The sequence below is a fragment of the Chiloscyllium plagiosum genome, unplaced genomic scaffold (assembly GCF_037043375.1).
Source record: "Chiloscyllium plagiosum isolate Xiang-an unplaced genomic scaffold, Cpla_swu_hap1 HiC_scaffold_7, whole genome shotgun sequence".
NCBI lineage: Eukaryota > Metazoa > Chordata > Chondrichthyes > Orectolobiformes > Hemiscylliidae > Chiloscyllium > Chiloscyllium plagiosum.
This window is the reverse complement of record NW_028270145.1, coordinates 55,653,508-55,667,423: the sequence shown is the minus strand read 5'-3', so window position 1 is coordinate 55,667,423 and position 13,916 is coordinate 55,653,508. Positions and strand designations below refer to the sequence as shown.

The following is a 13,916-nucleotide window of genomic DNA, read 5'->3' as shown; positions in this document are numbered from 1 at the left end:
TGCTAAATTACCCATAGGGTTCAGGGATGTGTAGGGTAGAGTGGATTGGCCATGCTAAATTACCTGTAGGGTTCAGAGATGTGTCGATTAGGGTGGATTGGCCATGCTAAATTACGCATTGTGCTCAGGGATGTGCAGGTTAGGGTGGATTGGCCATGCTAAACTACCCATAGTGTCCAGGGATGTGCAGCTTAGGGTGGATTAGACATGCTACATTGTCCCATAGTGCCCAGGGATGTGTAGGTTAGGTGCATTAATCATGGGAAAATTTAGGGTAGGGGACTAGGTCTGGGTGGGTTACTCTTCAGAGGGTCAGTGTGGACTTGTTGGGCTGACGGGTCTGTTTCCACACTGTAGGGATTCTACGAATCTCTCGTCAGAATATGCTTCTAACTATGATGCCATTGAACAAAACTGTGCAGAGAAACACCCTGAGGAATTAATCTATTTATTTTGTTGTAACTGGGCAAAATAGAAGAAAATTGTAAATTTAGGACTTACCCATAATCCATAACCTGTGTCAGTCGTGTAAGTCGTGTCCAGGGATTATAAGCAGAATCAATTCTAAAAAGGCGCATGTGCATGGCTAACACATGCAACAACTGATCTAAAATACAAAAAAGAATTATTAATGCTATAATACAATATTCTATGATCCAAAATTCTACATATTCTCAAATAAGGAATTATTTTTTATCCTGCAAAAGTTTTATTTATGTACAAAGTCCTTTCAATTAGCAGATAAACATCAATTTGTGGGGATTTTCTGTATTTACTGTTTCATTACTATTGGTTGCAGTAATAGTTAGTTTTCCAATTGTATTTAATGAGTATAAATCTTATCATTAAACAAACTTACACAAATTAATCTGAGTCATATAGGTCTACAGCACTGAAAAAGGCTATTTGGACCATTGAGGCTGTGCCAGTTAAAACAACCTCCTAATTCTTCCAATTCCATTTTCCAGCACTACTTGGCCCAGGGAAAATGGAAAATGTCATCAGGGTTTTCTACTATAGAAACGTCTTCCCTTAGTATTAAGAAAATTACTGCGTATGCAGTCATGAAAATCTCAAACTGGTTAGAATTAATGCTATACCAACTATGATGCTGTGAGACAAAACTGTGTCGAGAAACAAGTGTACATCAAAAGTGTACATCTAAATATTTCTTAAATGTTTCTACTTCTGCTACCCTTACAGGAAGTGAGTTTCAGATTCTCATCAACCTCTGGGTGAAAAATATTTTCCTTATTTCTCCCCTCGACCTCCTATTCTTTACCTTAAATCTATACACCCGATCATTGATCCCTCCACCAAGGAGGTAAGTTTGTTCCGGTGTCCACCCCTCATAATTTTATACATCTCAATCATGTACCCCTTCAGTTTCCTCTGCTCCTTGGACAACCTGTCTATTCAATCCCTCTTCATAACTGAAATTCTCCAGCCCAGCCTAGTGAATCTCCTCTGCACCCTCTCCAGTGCAATCATACTTTGTTATAATGTGGATTCCAGAACTGTACACAATAGTTGTGGCCTAACAAACGTTTTATACAGTTTCAGCATAACCTTTCTCCCCTTAAGTCCGATGCCTCATCTAAGAAAGGCAAGTATCCCATGTGCCTTCTTAACCACTTGATCTACCTGTTCACTACCTGAAGAGATCGGTGGACATGCATACCAACATCCTCCCTGAGTGTTTCTCAGGGTCCAACCATTAATCATATATGATTGCCTTGCCTGGTTTGTCCTGCCCAAGTGCATCATCTCACACTTATGCAGATAGAATTCCATTTACCACTGATCAGTCTATCTACATCTTCATGTAATCTAAGGCTATCCTCTAAATTATTTATCACCCCACCAATCTTCATATCATTCACAAACTTAGTGAACAACCCTCCTACATTCAATTTGTCAATTTTTTATATTTGCTACAAACAACAACAGCCCTAATATTGATCTCTGCGTCTCCAGAGGAGAGTGAGTTTCCAGTCACAAAAACACCCCTCAACCATCACCTTCTGCCTCGTATCAGTCAGCCAATTCTGTATCTAATTTGCCAAATTTCCTTGAACTTCATGTTATCAATCTCTTACATGGGACCTGATCAAAAGCATTGCTGAAGTCCAAGTAGACAATGTTGAATGCATTGCAGTCATCTACACACTTGGTTACAACATCAATCAAGTTGGTTAGACAAAACCATGCTATTTTTGATTAATCCCTGCCTCTCCAAATGCAAATTAATTCTGTCCCTCAGAATCGCTTCCAATAGTTTCCACACTATTAAAATTAGATTGACTAGTCTGTAGTTTCCTGACTTATTGCTTGCTCCCATCTCGAATAATAGTAGCACATTGGTTATCTTCCAGTTCTCTGACACCTCTCCTGTGGCCAAGGAGGAATTGAAAATTATTGCTAATGCCCATGTTATTTCTTCCCTTGGCTCATTTAACAGCCTGGGATGAATTTCATCTGGCCCTGGAGGTTTATTTACTTTTAAGCCTGTCAAACCATTTGGAAACTCCTCTGTCTATGCTAACTACTTTTAAGTTTACTTATTTAAATTGAACAAAATCAGTACAGTCTACTAGTTAAAATTTGTACAAACGGAGGAGACCCATCCCAATTGAAATCCGAAAAGCAGATATTATATTTATAGGACAGGACATAGCATTGCACAGACATAAGTTAGCAGCTGCAAATTGTTGCAACAGCAGAGGGAAATAATTTGCAACTAAAGATTAAGTAGTGTTTCACATAATACACAAAATAGTTGATTGGCTTTCACGTTCTATTGCATGTTATTCAAATGTAAACATAAAGTGATTGTATCGTAAAGTATTAAGATGGATTCAAAGGGTAAGCGAACAATGCAAAATCTGAGTTGAACATTTGATCACGTAATTCACAATTGTATTTTAAGTCAATACCATAATTAGTTGATAGCCATATCAGGAATTTCCACTAAGGGTATCTCAATCAGCTGCCAAATCTTAGACAGAAACCTTAGGGATGGGTAAACATTATTTCAACCAACTTTCTGAAATTACTACAATCAGTTGAGAAAATCCTTGAGCAGAATTCCAGCGTTGTTTCAAAATATTTCAGCTCTATCATCCAATTCAAAAATGTTGCATGCAATCTTCATGAACTAAAGTTATCAAACTTAAAAATGTTCTTTTATTTTATGTGAATACAATAGTTTAAACAAGAGATGAAACATCCCCTGTAACCCTTACTCTGCTAATGGAGTAACCAGTACAACACTCTGTTGCACATTTCTTTGACAGATGTATTTGGAAGATACAGAAGTAGTATGTAGCATCAGGTTGGTTGAATCTCTGTCCACTGCAGCAACATCTATGCTACTCAGATGTTTCAAGCCAATTTTGTTTTTCATTTTTCTGTCCATTCATGGGATGTGGGTATTTATTTGTCCATTCCTAATTACTCTGAAGCAGATTGTTGGTGGTGAGCTGCCTTCTTTAACTGCTGCCACCCAAAGGGCTGTTAGGAAGTGGTTCCAGGATATTGACCTAGTGGTAGTGAAGACACAGCGATATACTTCCAAGTGTGGCTTGGAGATGGTATTCCGAAGCAACAATGCATCTTTGCCAGTATCTTCTAAACCCATAATCAGTCCCATCTTTAAGAGCAACAGATACTTGCGACACCCTCCAAGTTCCCCTCCAAGCTACATTCAATCCCTTAGACGTAAAGGGTCCAAAAATATTCACAATATTCCAGCTAGCTGACTGGTTTGACTGGTATCCTAGCTGGTACAACAACTGCCTTGTATACTTTTAGCAAGCTTTATTTTTAGAGTCCCTCCTTTGAACTCCCTCCCTAATGGCATTTTGGTCTATCTACAGAACATGGACTGTAGCAATTCAGAGGTAGTTCACTATCACCCACTCAAGGACAACTGGAGATGGACAATCAATGCTAGTCCTCATCCCATGATTGAATTTAAAAAAATCTGTTGTCCTTGTACTTCTGAGTTGTACAGGCCAACAAGACAATCAGGTGTAGGAAAAGAAGTAGACCATTCAGGCAATCATGTCTTCTCCTCTATTCAATAAGATCATGACTTGTTTGGTAAGCCTCAACTCCTCTTATGTCTTTTTTCTCATAACCCTTGACAAGAAATGCAAGAACTAGGAGCAAGAGTAGGCAATTTATTCCCTTGAGCCTTCTCCACCATTCAATGTGATCATGGTTGACCACATCCTGGCCTCAACTCCACTTTCCTGCCCATTCTCCATATTAAACTGTTAAAATTAAAATCTACCTATCCTTCTTAAATTTATTCAATGTCCCAGCATCCACTATCCTCTGTGATAGTGAATTTCAACAATTTCACGACTTTGACAGAAGTATTTAAATCTGCTACCTCTCACCTAAAACCATTACCGTACTGACTCAAAATCTGATTCTCAGTCATGAATATACTTAATAACCCAGCATGGGCAGTCCTTACTGGTAAAGAATTCCATAGATTAACTACCGTCAGCACATCAACAATAAATTCTTCCTCATTTCAGTCCTAAATGGGTGATGTCTTATTCTGATATTATGCCCTCTGGTCCTAGACTCTCCCACTAGGGAAACAATCTTTCAACATCTACCCTAAGAATCTTAAATGCTTCAATAAGATCCCCTCTCATTCCTCTAAACTTCAATGAGTATGGGCCCAACCTACTCAACCATCCCTCATAAGAAAGTCCTTCCAGACCCAGGATAAACCTAGTGAACCTTCTCTGGACTGCCTGGGATAAAGGGCCCAAAGTTTTCTCGGCATTCCATTTGTTGTTTGACTACTGCCCTGTATAGTTTTAGCAAGACCTCCCTATTTTTACTTTATTCTCTTTGAAATAAAGGACAACAGTCCATTTCCCTGCCCTATTACCTGCTGAATGTGAGCACTGCCTGACCTGCTTTGCTTTTCCAGCAAAGCTTTTCTCAACTAGCTTTAATGTTATTTAATTCCTTCAACCCCACAGGAAACATGTTTCCTATACTGACCTAACTTAATGCCACAGCTTTCAAAAACTTGGTTAGGTAATCCATCAACCATTTAAATAAGTACTCATAATTTAACTCCTTAAGCTTAATATTAATGCAATATAAATCTGATGTAGGAAAGGTCGATGAACTTAGAGCATTGATCAGCGTGTGGGAATATGACATTGTTGCAATTGCCGCGAGTTGGCTGAAGGAAGGAGGGGGTTCAGTATACTGACCCTTGCTGTTGGTTATTGCCATTAGTGACTTGGATATGCATGTAGAATATATATGTGAGTATATAATTAGTAAATCTGCAGATGAAACGAAAATTGCTGGTGTTGTTGATTGTGAGGAGAGGGGTCTCGGGCAACAATCAGATATGACCAGCTGTTAAGTTATGGCAAATGGAATTTAATCATGTTAAGTTCAAGGTAATGTATTTTAGGAGATCTAATAAGGGAAGGACATACACAATGAATGGTAAGTCCCTTGAGAGTACTGAGGAACAAAGAGACCTTGGTGTATAAGCCCATAGATCCCTGAATGTGTCAGCACAGGTAAACAAGATGATGAAGTGAGGATGTGGGATATTGGCTTTAATTAGCCAGGGAATAGAACATTGAGCAAGGAAGTCTTGTTACAACTTTGTAAAATGTTTGTTAGGTCACAGATGGAATACTATGCCTAGTTCAGGTTGCCACTCCATTAGAGGGACATGACTGCACTGAAATGGTGCAGAGGAGATTCATCAGGATATTGCCTTGGATGAAAAGTCTCAGTTATGAGGAGAGACTGGATGGGCTCAGTTGTCTTCCTTGGAGCAGAGGAGGGTTGTGGGAGGAATCTGATTCTGATTTACAAAATTATGAGGGGTATAGAAAGAGTAGATCATGAGAATCTCTTCTCCATGGCAGGTGTGTCTAATCAGAGGGAGGGCATAGTTTTAAGGTGAGGAACAAGTAGTTTACAGGAGATCTGAGAAAGATTTTTTTCACCCAGATGTTGGTAGAAATATGGAACATGCTGCCTGAGAGGTGGTGGAGCCAGATACTTGCAATATTTAAGAAGCATGGTATTGAGTACTTGAAATGATAGGGCATGGTAGGTTTTAGACCAAGCGCAGGCAAATGGGATTAGCGTCGTTTGATGTTTGTTGGGTGGCATAGCCATGGCGGCCTGAAGGGCCTTTTTCTATTCTGTGTAACTCTGAGATCTATCTTGCCTGACAGTGTACTGTAGAAGAGCTGCAACAGTTTTAATCTATTATGACATTATACATTTGACTCTCATGATCACGTCAAGTAGGGGTTTCAGAACAGTCATAGTTAAGGATAGACAATGTATAAGTAAGTCAGGATGTGTGCACAATCTTGCAACTTGGCTTTAGTATTAGATCTTGTGAAACTATCTAGTTTAATCGAGCCAAATTTAATGAATTACTACAATTTATCCTATTGGGTACAATGCAGCCGTATGTCCATGATATCTTGTTTCTTGAATTTTGATTATCATCACAATCCATCCTACTGCTCACAATCTTTCTTTATAATACTATTGGAGGTCAGGAAATAAATCACTCACTGAAGATGTCCTCCCTTTTCAACTTAGACAATGTGACTGGTTGAGTTAAACCTTCAGAATATTTATTGATGTTGAGGACACAATAATAATGCTGCCTTGAAGCAAGCAGAATGTGATTTGATTGTTTCTCATGAGAATGGCAATGACCTGGCAATCACCTGTGATGCAAAATTATCTACCACCCAACATACAGGTTGCGGTCTGGCAGGGGTAACATTCAGCATTGCAAAAGGATTGAAACAGAGCACAATCTTTAGCAACCAGCCCCAATGAGAAAATCATTGATCAAACAGCTGAAAATGACAAGGCTAAGGATACTGCTGGGAAACGCCTGCTGCAGCAATCGATTTCAGATGCACATTTTCCTCTTTAGGTGCTGGGGTTCCTTGAAGTCACTTTCTAGCCAAATACTGCCTATGTGTCGTAATGGATTTACACTTAAATCAAGTGAGAGAGTAGTTGAAAGCTCTGGTGAATTTGGAACCAAACATCAACAAGCAGGTTTTTGTTTGATGGCTAAACACTTCAGAACATAGGCTGCTCAATCAATTATGGCATTATTATACACATGCTGTTTGTTTCAGTGCCTTCTCAGAATACTTCACCAATTTAAGAATAATGATTGGCCAGTTGAATGGTAGTACTCAGAAGGTTTCCTTTGCCATGAATTGCCAATTGAAACACATATAGTCAAGTATTGGTTGCATAGCTGTTCCTTTGCCCAGTTATTGCACAAAAACAGCACAAAGTATACCAAATTTATTTTGGGACAATGTTACAAATTTTGTCAGTTATAGTCCAGAAAGTAAAGTAATCCTTACTACTGCTATAAGTACAATTTTGCTCAAGAGGATAGTGCTTTTTAATTGTTCAATGATCTATTTGAAATAGATAAATGTCAACAAGAGTTCTGGAACATCTTGAATTGAAAAGTCATTCTGAAAACCTTGGAGACGGAAAGAGTCAATTTTATAATTTCACAAGGCACTGGTCAGATTTGAGAGAAAAATCAATTTGAAAAGTCCAAAGAATGGTATGCAAGAGAAAGACATTTGGGAGCAGGAGTCAACACAGATTAACATAGACTCACATCAAAAAGAAAAACAATCACTGCATATATTTTAATGATTTTATTTAACAAAGAACTAGCTTAGTTCTTAGAGTTTCAACCTGCATTATTTAGCCCATTGCAAAAGTTCAAGATTAGACAGTTTGAAGGTTAGAAATTTTCCCTAGGGAGTTGTACCCAAAATTTCAGAACATTAAGATTGTAAATGAAGTTGTGGGGACACAAGGATGAGGGAGGCTAGGAAGGCTGGTGACAGCCTTGGGAAATGGCCTGACTGAAGCCCTACTTATTCCCAATAAAGAAGTCCTCCTCTTGAACTTATACATGCGATTCATTTTAATTTTTGTATTTTTAAAATCCAAGAAAAGGTCAGAGAGACACTATGGCACAGGAAAAAGTCATTCATCCCATCCAGTCAATCCCACTTCATTTTGGTCCCCACAGCCTTTAAAGTTTATTCCTTTCAAGTGCCCATCCAACTTCTTTTTGCATCATTCTGCATCCTTATTATTCTCACTCACTGTGTTAAAAATAAATCTTCTTCATATTCCTTCTGCATTTCTTGCCTAGTCTTAATATTATTTCTAAGATCAACTACTGGAAAGGCTTTCTTGTTATCTTATCGAAGTTTGTCATAATCCTGTGTTTCTATCAAATCTTCCCTTAATCTCCTTGGCTCCAAGGAGAATAATCAGCTTTTCCATCAAAACCTCAGGACTAATATCCTGATTTCCTTCAACTGTTCTGCTCAATCTTTGCAGCATCTCAAGAATCTTCACACCTTTCCTAAAGGTGGTAACCAGAACTGGAGACAATGCTCTAATTGAGGCCTAACCAAAGCTTTATAAAGACTCAGCATAGTTTACTCTGCTTTTGTACTCAATGCTGTGAAGTCCAAGATCCCATATTCTTTGCGAATCAATCTCTTGCTATACTCTGGCACCTCAAAGCTTGAAGTATGTACACCCAAGGTCCTGCTGTTCCTGCACACTTTTCAGAGTTAAGCCAACAGGTTTATGTTGTATTTCTAAATCCCTTCTGACAAAATGTTTCACCTCACTTCTGTGTTTTCGAATCAGATCATCTTTACAGTTCGTCACACTTCCAACTTTGAAATCCTGAGGAAATTCTGAAATTCTCTATATTCCAAGATCCAGGTCATAGCAAAGAAAAAATGACCCTAGCACAGAGCCTTCAGGAACATTAAAAGCACTATTTATCACAACTTGCTGCTTTCCACTTTTAAGTCATGCTTTTTTTAATTAATCGTTCACCTCGCCCTTCTATTCTATAAGGCTTAAGTTTTATTAATTTACTTTTTATGTGGTACATTGTCAAGTGCTTTCTTAAAATCCACATAGACAACATCCACTACACAAGACATTTTACCAGCTGGAGACAGATTTGAAGCATTGGCTGGTTTTGGGAAGACTCGGCATTTAGAAGCACATGAGCTGAAAAGGTGCAGTCTGGGTTTTAGAAGTCTTTGGGTATGAAAATATGTTTCCTTACACATTTTAGTTAGATAAACAGCTGTGTAATTAGCCTTTCTTAATATTAAAAGAAATGTTTCAAACTGTAGAGTTTAAAGCATGCCAGACCCCATTTTCGCCCAAGCAACCTCACCACTATGAGGCCACGTTGCTATTGAGGCCTTGTCCCTAGTGTTGCAGCATCAGCATTGTCCGGTAGCCACGGGGACAACCAGGCAGGTAGAGAGAGCCTCAATATAAAAAATAGGAAAAGGGGTAGTCTACTTGGTCCCTTAATTCTGCTCCATCATTCAATAAAATAACAGCCATTATGTAAATAAATGATTGTAGTCTTTAATCCACTTCCCTGCCCTGATAATTCATAGAATTCACAGAATCCCTACAGAGTGAACACAGGCCATTGGGACCAACAAGTCCACACCAACCCTCCGAACAGTAAGCCACCCAGACCCAATCCCCTACCATACATTTACCCCTGACTAATGTACCTAACCTACACATCCCTAAACATTATGGGCAATTTATCATGGCCAATTCACCTCACCTGCACTGTGGGAGGAAACTGGAGCACCCGGAGGAAACCCACGCAGACATGGAAGAAGGTACAAACTCCACACAGACAGTTGCCCGAGGTTGGAATTGAACCCGGGCCCCTGTGAGGCACCAGTGCTAACCACTGAGCCATTGTGCCACCAATGTTCTACTTCTTTGTGGATCAAAGATCTGTCTGCAGCGCTGACCCCTCAGTCTGCAACTGGGAAGCTGTCTCCACACTGCTGGCCTCATCTCCTAGCCTTTGAAAGTCTGCAGCTCTGACAACATTAACTTATTTCAATTGATTATACATTGTTTGGTGGCAGGTAGCCATTCTGACACCCAATCTGCTTCTGGGAAAATGGCTCGGGGTGGAACGGTGCCAATAAGCAGTTACACCGTCCAGCCATACAACTTTTCATCTTCATTTCTACATGAGAAGCAAATTCAGCCCTATTCTTTCACATGCATTTCTCAATGAGTATGCATTGTTTTCTGCATTTAACCTCTTTAAAACAAGCCGTAAATTGAAGATAAATTAATATAATTTATATCCAGCTCCTTTCCATGAAGCAGTTAAAATAGTACAGGACTATAATACCTACTGACTCATTTTCTAATTTACTTTCGTTGTCTTTCCCTATTTGTGCATGGATCTCCCTCTCTTTATAAATGTTTGCTTCTGATTTTTGTTTTTTTTAAATCTTTCCATCCTAGTTTCAATTCAACTGTAGTTAACAATTAAAATAATAGTTGAAACGAAATATAAAACTTGTCACTTGGTCTTGAAATCATTTGGGATGGAAAGAAAACCCTGCCATAAGACAAAGAGGCTTTTAATTGCATCAGAAAATCCTAATAGAAAATATTGCCTTGAAGCTAGGAACAATAATTCAAAGTACAAACTTCAAATGCAGGCATCTAAAAGAGGCTGAGAACATATCGTTATGTTATGTGCAACTGGACATACATAATAGATTGATGCCCAGTCATGGCACCCAAAGTTAGAAATAAATTGCATAATCTTGGATGGTTTTTAAAGGCTCAAATGATGGAAAATGAGACTTTTGGAGGTGAAGGAAGTTGCTAGTGATGAAATATTCAATCATCCAAAGACTTTTAAAAAACAATCATTAAACTTGGCAAGCAGATACAGTGAGAATGAAATACTCTGAGAAGGCTGCATCATCAATGGCTAAAAATGAAGTATAACGTTAGATTAAACCTGCAAAGGTTAGTAGTAGATCAGAGTACTGGTCAGATTTTAAGAACTAGAAAAAGGTGACCAAAAACAGGAAGTATAAGACAGAAAACAGATTGTAAGACTGTCTACAAGTATTTAAAAGGAAAAGAGCAACAAATGCTCTCATCTAGGGAGTGAGCTGGGGATTTGATAATGAATCGCATTCAATAGATATTTTATGTCTGTCTTCGCCACAGAAAACAGTGAAAACCTATCCAAAATACTTGAAAAACTTAAGTTAAATGGGAGGTAAGAATAATGGACTGCAGTAGTTCAAGAAGGTAGCTCACTACCACCTTCTTGAGTGCAATTAGGAATAGACAATAAATTGTGGCTGAACCAGTCACATCCACAATAAATAACCATTACCAAGAAAAAGGTGTTGAGAAAACTATTAGGCCTAAAGGTTGATGTTTTCCCAATGCCAGGTGCCCACATCTAGAGTCTTAAAAGAAGTGATTTTCGTCATGGTTATAAATCTTCCAGAACTCCTTAGTCTATGGAAGGATCCCAGCAAATTGGAAAATAGTTAATCCACTATCTTTACTCAATAAAGAAGAGAAACAGGACACTATACAGCCTAACATTTGTCATAGGGAAAATGCTAGAAAACAAGATACTTAGAAAAGCCATAATGTGATCAGGCAGTGTTAAAGGGCGTCGGTTCTTAAGTCTTATGTTTGCATAATTCTTTACCAGTAATCAATGCCCATGACTGAATTGGCACCATGGAATCATAGCGAAATACAGAGTCAATGTCTTTCAGAAAGAAGACTTCAAAATGGTTACAGAAAATTTATCAAGGAAAAAAGACAGTTCAAGCAATATTGCATTTTCCTTTTTGTAACCTGATAGTATCTATAATAGCTACTGGTCTAATGTAGCCAAATTACATTTTTCACATACAAAAACAATGTCAACTTGCAACCTGTCTGAACACAATATTTCATTTATATTCTATTCAATATCTATTCTAGAGCACATATTTGCTTAAACATCAAAATTAATTAAAACTGATTCACTTAAGTGTTCAAGAGATGTCTTTCATATTTTCTGTATCCCAGGAGTGGAACACTGCTGTTTAAAAAGGACTGTTGCCAAATCATTTCACCCTCATTTACTCTGAATTCAGGAAGCAGGTGACAGCAATCAATTGCACTGCAATCTCGATCTTCAATTATTTTAAAAGCTGCAGGAGATAATTACAAGCCTGAGGCACTAGCAGTCAGCTGACTACTATACAACTCTGCTGTCAAAAGAATGAGTATAATGATAGCCAATTATTGTGATATTCCAGGAGAAAATAACACTTGATTTAATACTCCCCAAGTAAAATAGGCAGTTCAGCAAGCTAGACCCTCCAATACATTGAACAGGAATGCAACAGGCCCTACAGATTTTTGATTTTAAAAATCCTCGTTTTAAATGCAGCACCTTTCAAAAGCATCAATCAAGGGCATGACAATGATTTTTTGTCAGCCTAGAAAAACAAAAGCTATGAAACACAATTACAACTAAATGATACTTTAAATTCATAGCTTAGCTGTCTTCTGAGGTTATTCATCATGTTACCATGTAAATCATTAAACATTTCAATCCGCATTATTACAATAGTACAGACATTGATGTTAAAACATGAAGCCAAAGGCTGCAAGGCTGGACTATGTACAAAATTCCTGGTCTAATGGCCTTTACCCTTTCGCTGCTTCTACCACTGTGCCACCTGACAACCAAACCTCTCTCTAAAAGTCAAATAGACTAGATGGCTGTTTATTAATTGGTGATCTGTTAAAAGATCTTTTGGGTTTTAACTCCAAAACACAGTTTTCTGCAAACTTCCCTTAATTTAAGAAAAAAAGAGAACACTTCTTTCTTATTGTGAATAGAATTATGAGACAGTGATAGGTGAAGTACGATATCAAGAAACGTGAAATTATCAATAGACAATACGTGCAGGAGTAGGCCATTCTGCCCTTCGAGCCAGCACCACCATTCATTATGATCATGGCTGATCATTCACAATCAGTATCCTGTTCCTGCCTTATCCCCATAACCCTTGATTCCACTATCCTTAAGAGCTCTATCCAACTATTTCTTGAAAGTATTCAGAGACTTGGCCTCCACAGCCTTCTGGGGCAGAGCATTCCACACACCCACCACTCTCTGGGTGAAGAAGTTTCTCCTCAACTCTGTTCTAAGTGGCCTACCTCTTATTTTTAAACTGTGTCCTCTGGTTCAGGACTCACCCATCAGCGGAAATATGGTTCAAGCCTCTGGAGTGTTCAATCCTTTAATAATCTTATACGTCTCAATCAGATCCCCTCTTAGCCTTCTAAACTCAAGCGGAGACAAGCCCAGTCACTCCAACCTTTCAGCGTAAGATAGTACTGCCATTCCGGGAATTGACCTAGTGAACCTACGTTGCACTCCCTCAATAGCCAGAATGTCTTTCCTCAAATTTGGAGACCAAAACTGCGCACAATATTCTAGATGCGATCTCACCAGGACCCTGTACAGCTGCAGAAAGACCTCTTTGCTTCTATACTCAATTCCTCTTGTTACGAAGGCCAGCATGCTATTAGCTTTCTTCACTGCCTGCTGTACCTGCATGCTTGCTTTCATTGACTGATGTACAAGAACACCTAGATCTCGTTGTACTGCCCCTTTACCTAACTTGACTCCATTTAGGCAGTAATCTGCCTTCCTGTTCTTGCCACCAAAGTGGATAACCACACATTTATCCACATTAAATTGCATCTGCCATGCATCCGTCCACTCACCTAGCCTGTCCAGGTCACCCTGTATTCTCCTAACATCCTCCTCACATTTCACCCTGCCACCCAGCTTTGTGTCATCAGCAAATTTGCAAATATTACTTTTAATACCTTCATCTATATCATTAATGTACATTGTAAAAAGCTGCGGTCCCAGCACTGATCCCTGCAGCACACCACTCGTCACCGCCTGCCATTCCGAAAGGGAG

General features: G+C 38.8%; 1 protein-coding gene across 6 annotated transcripts in view; it reads right to left on the bottom strand.

Moving 5' to 3' along the window:
• The window catches only part of ubr3 (ubiquitin protein ligase E3 component n-recognin 3), a 362,318-nt gene that overhangs the window by 56,778 nt on the left and 291,624 nt on the right, over positions 1–13,916 (bottom strand). For all 6 annotated transcript variants that reach the window (XM_043693674.2, XM_087989039.1, XM_043693675.2 and 3 more), the window contains one exon: positions 502–607. In XM_043693674.2, the coding sequence (XP_043549609.1) occupies positions 502–607 (106 nt within the window). The remainder of the gene's footprint in view (positions 1–501; positions 608–13,916) is intronic.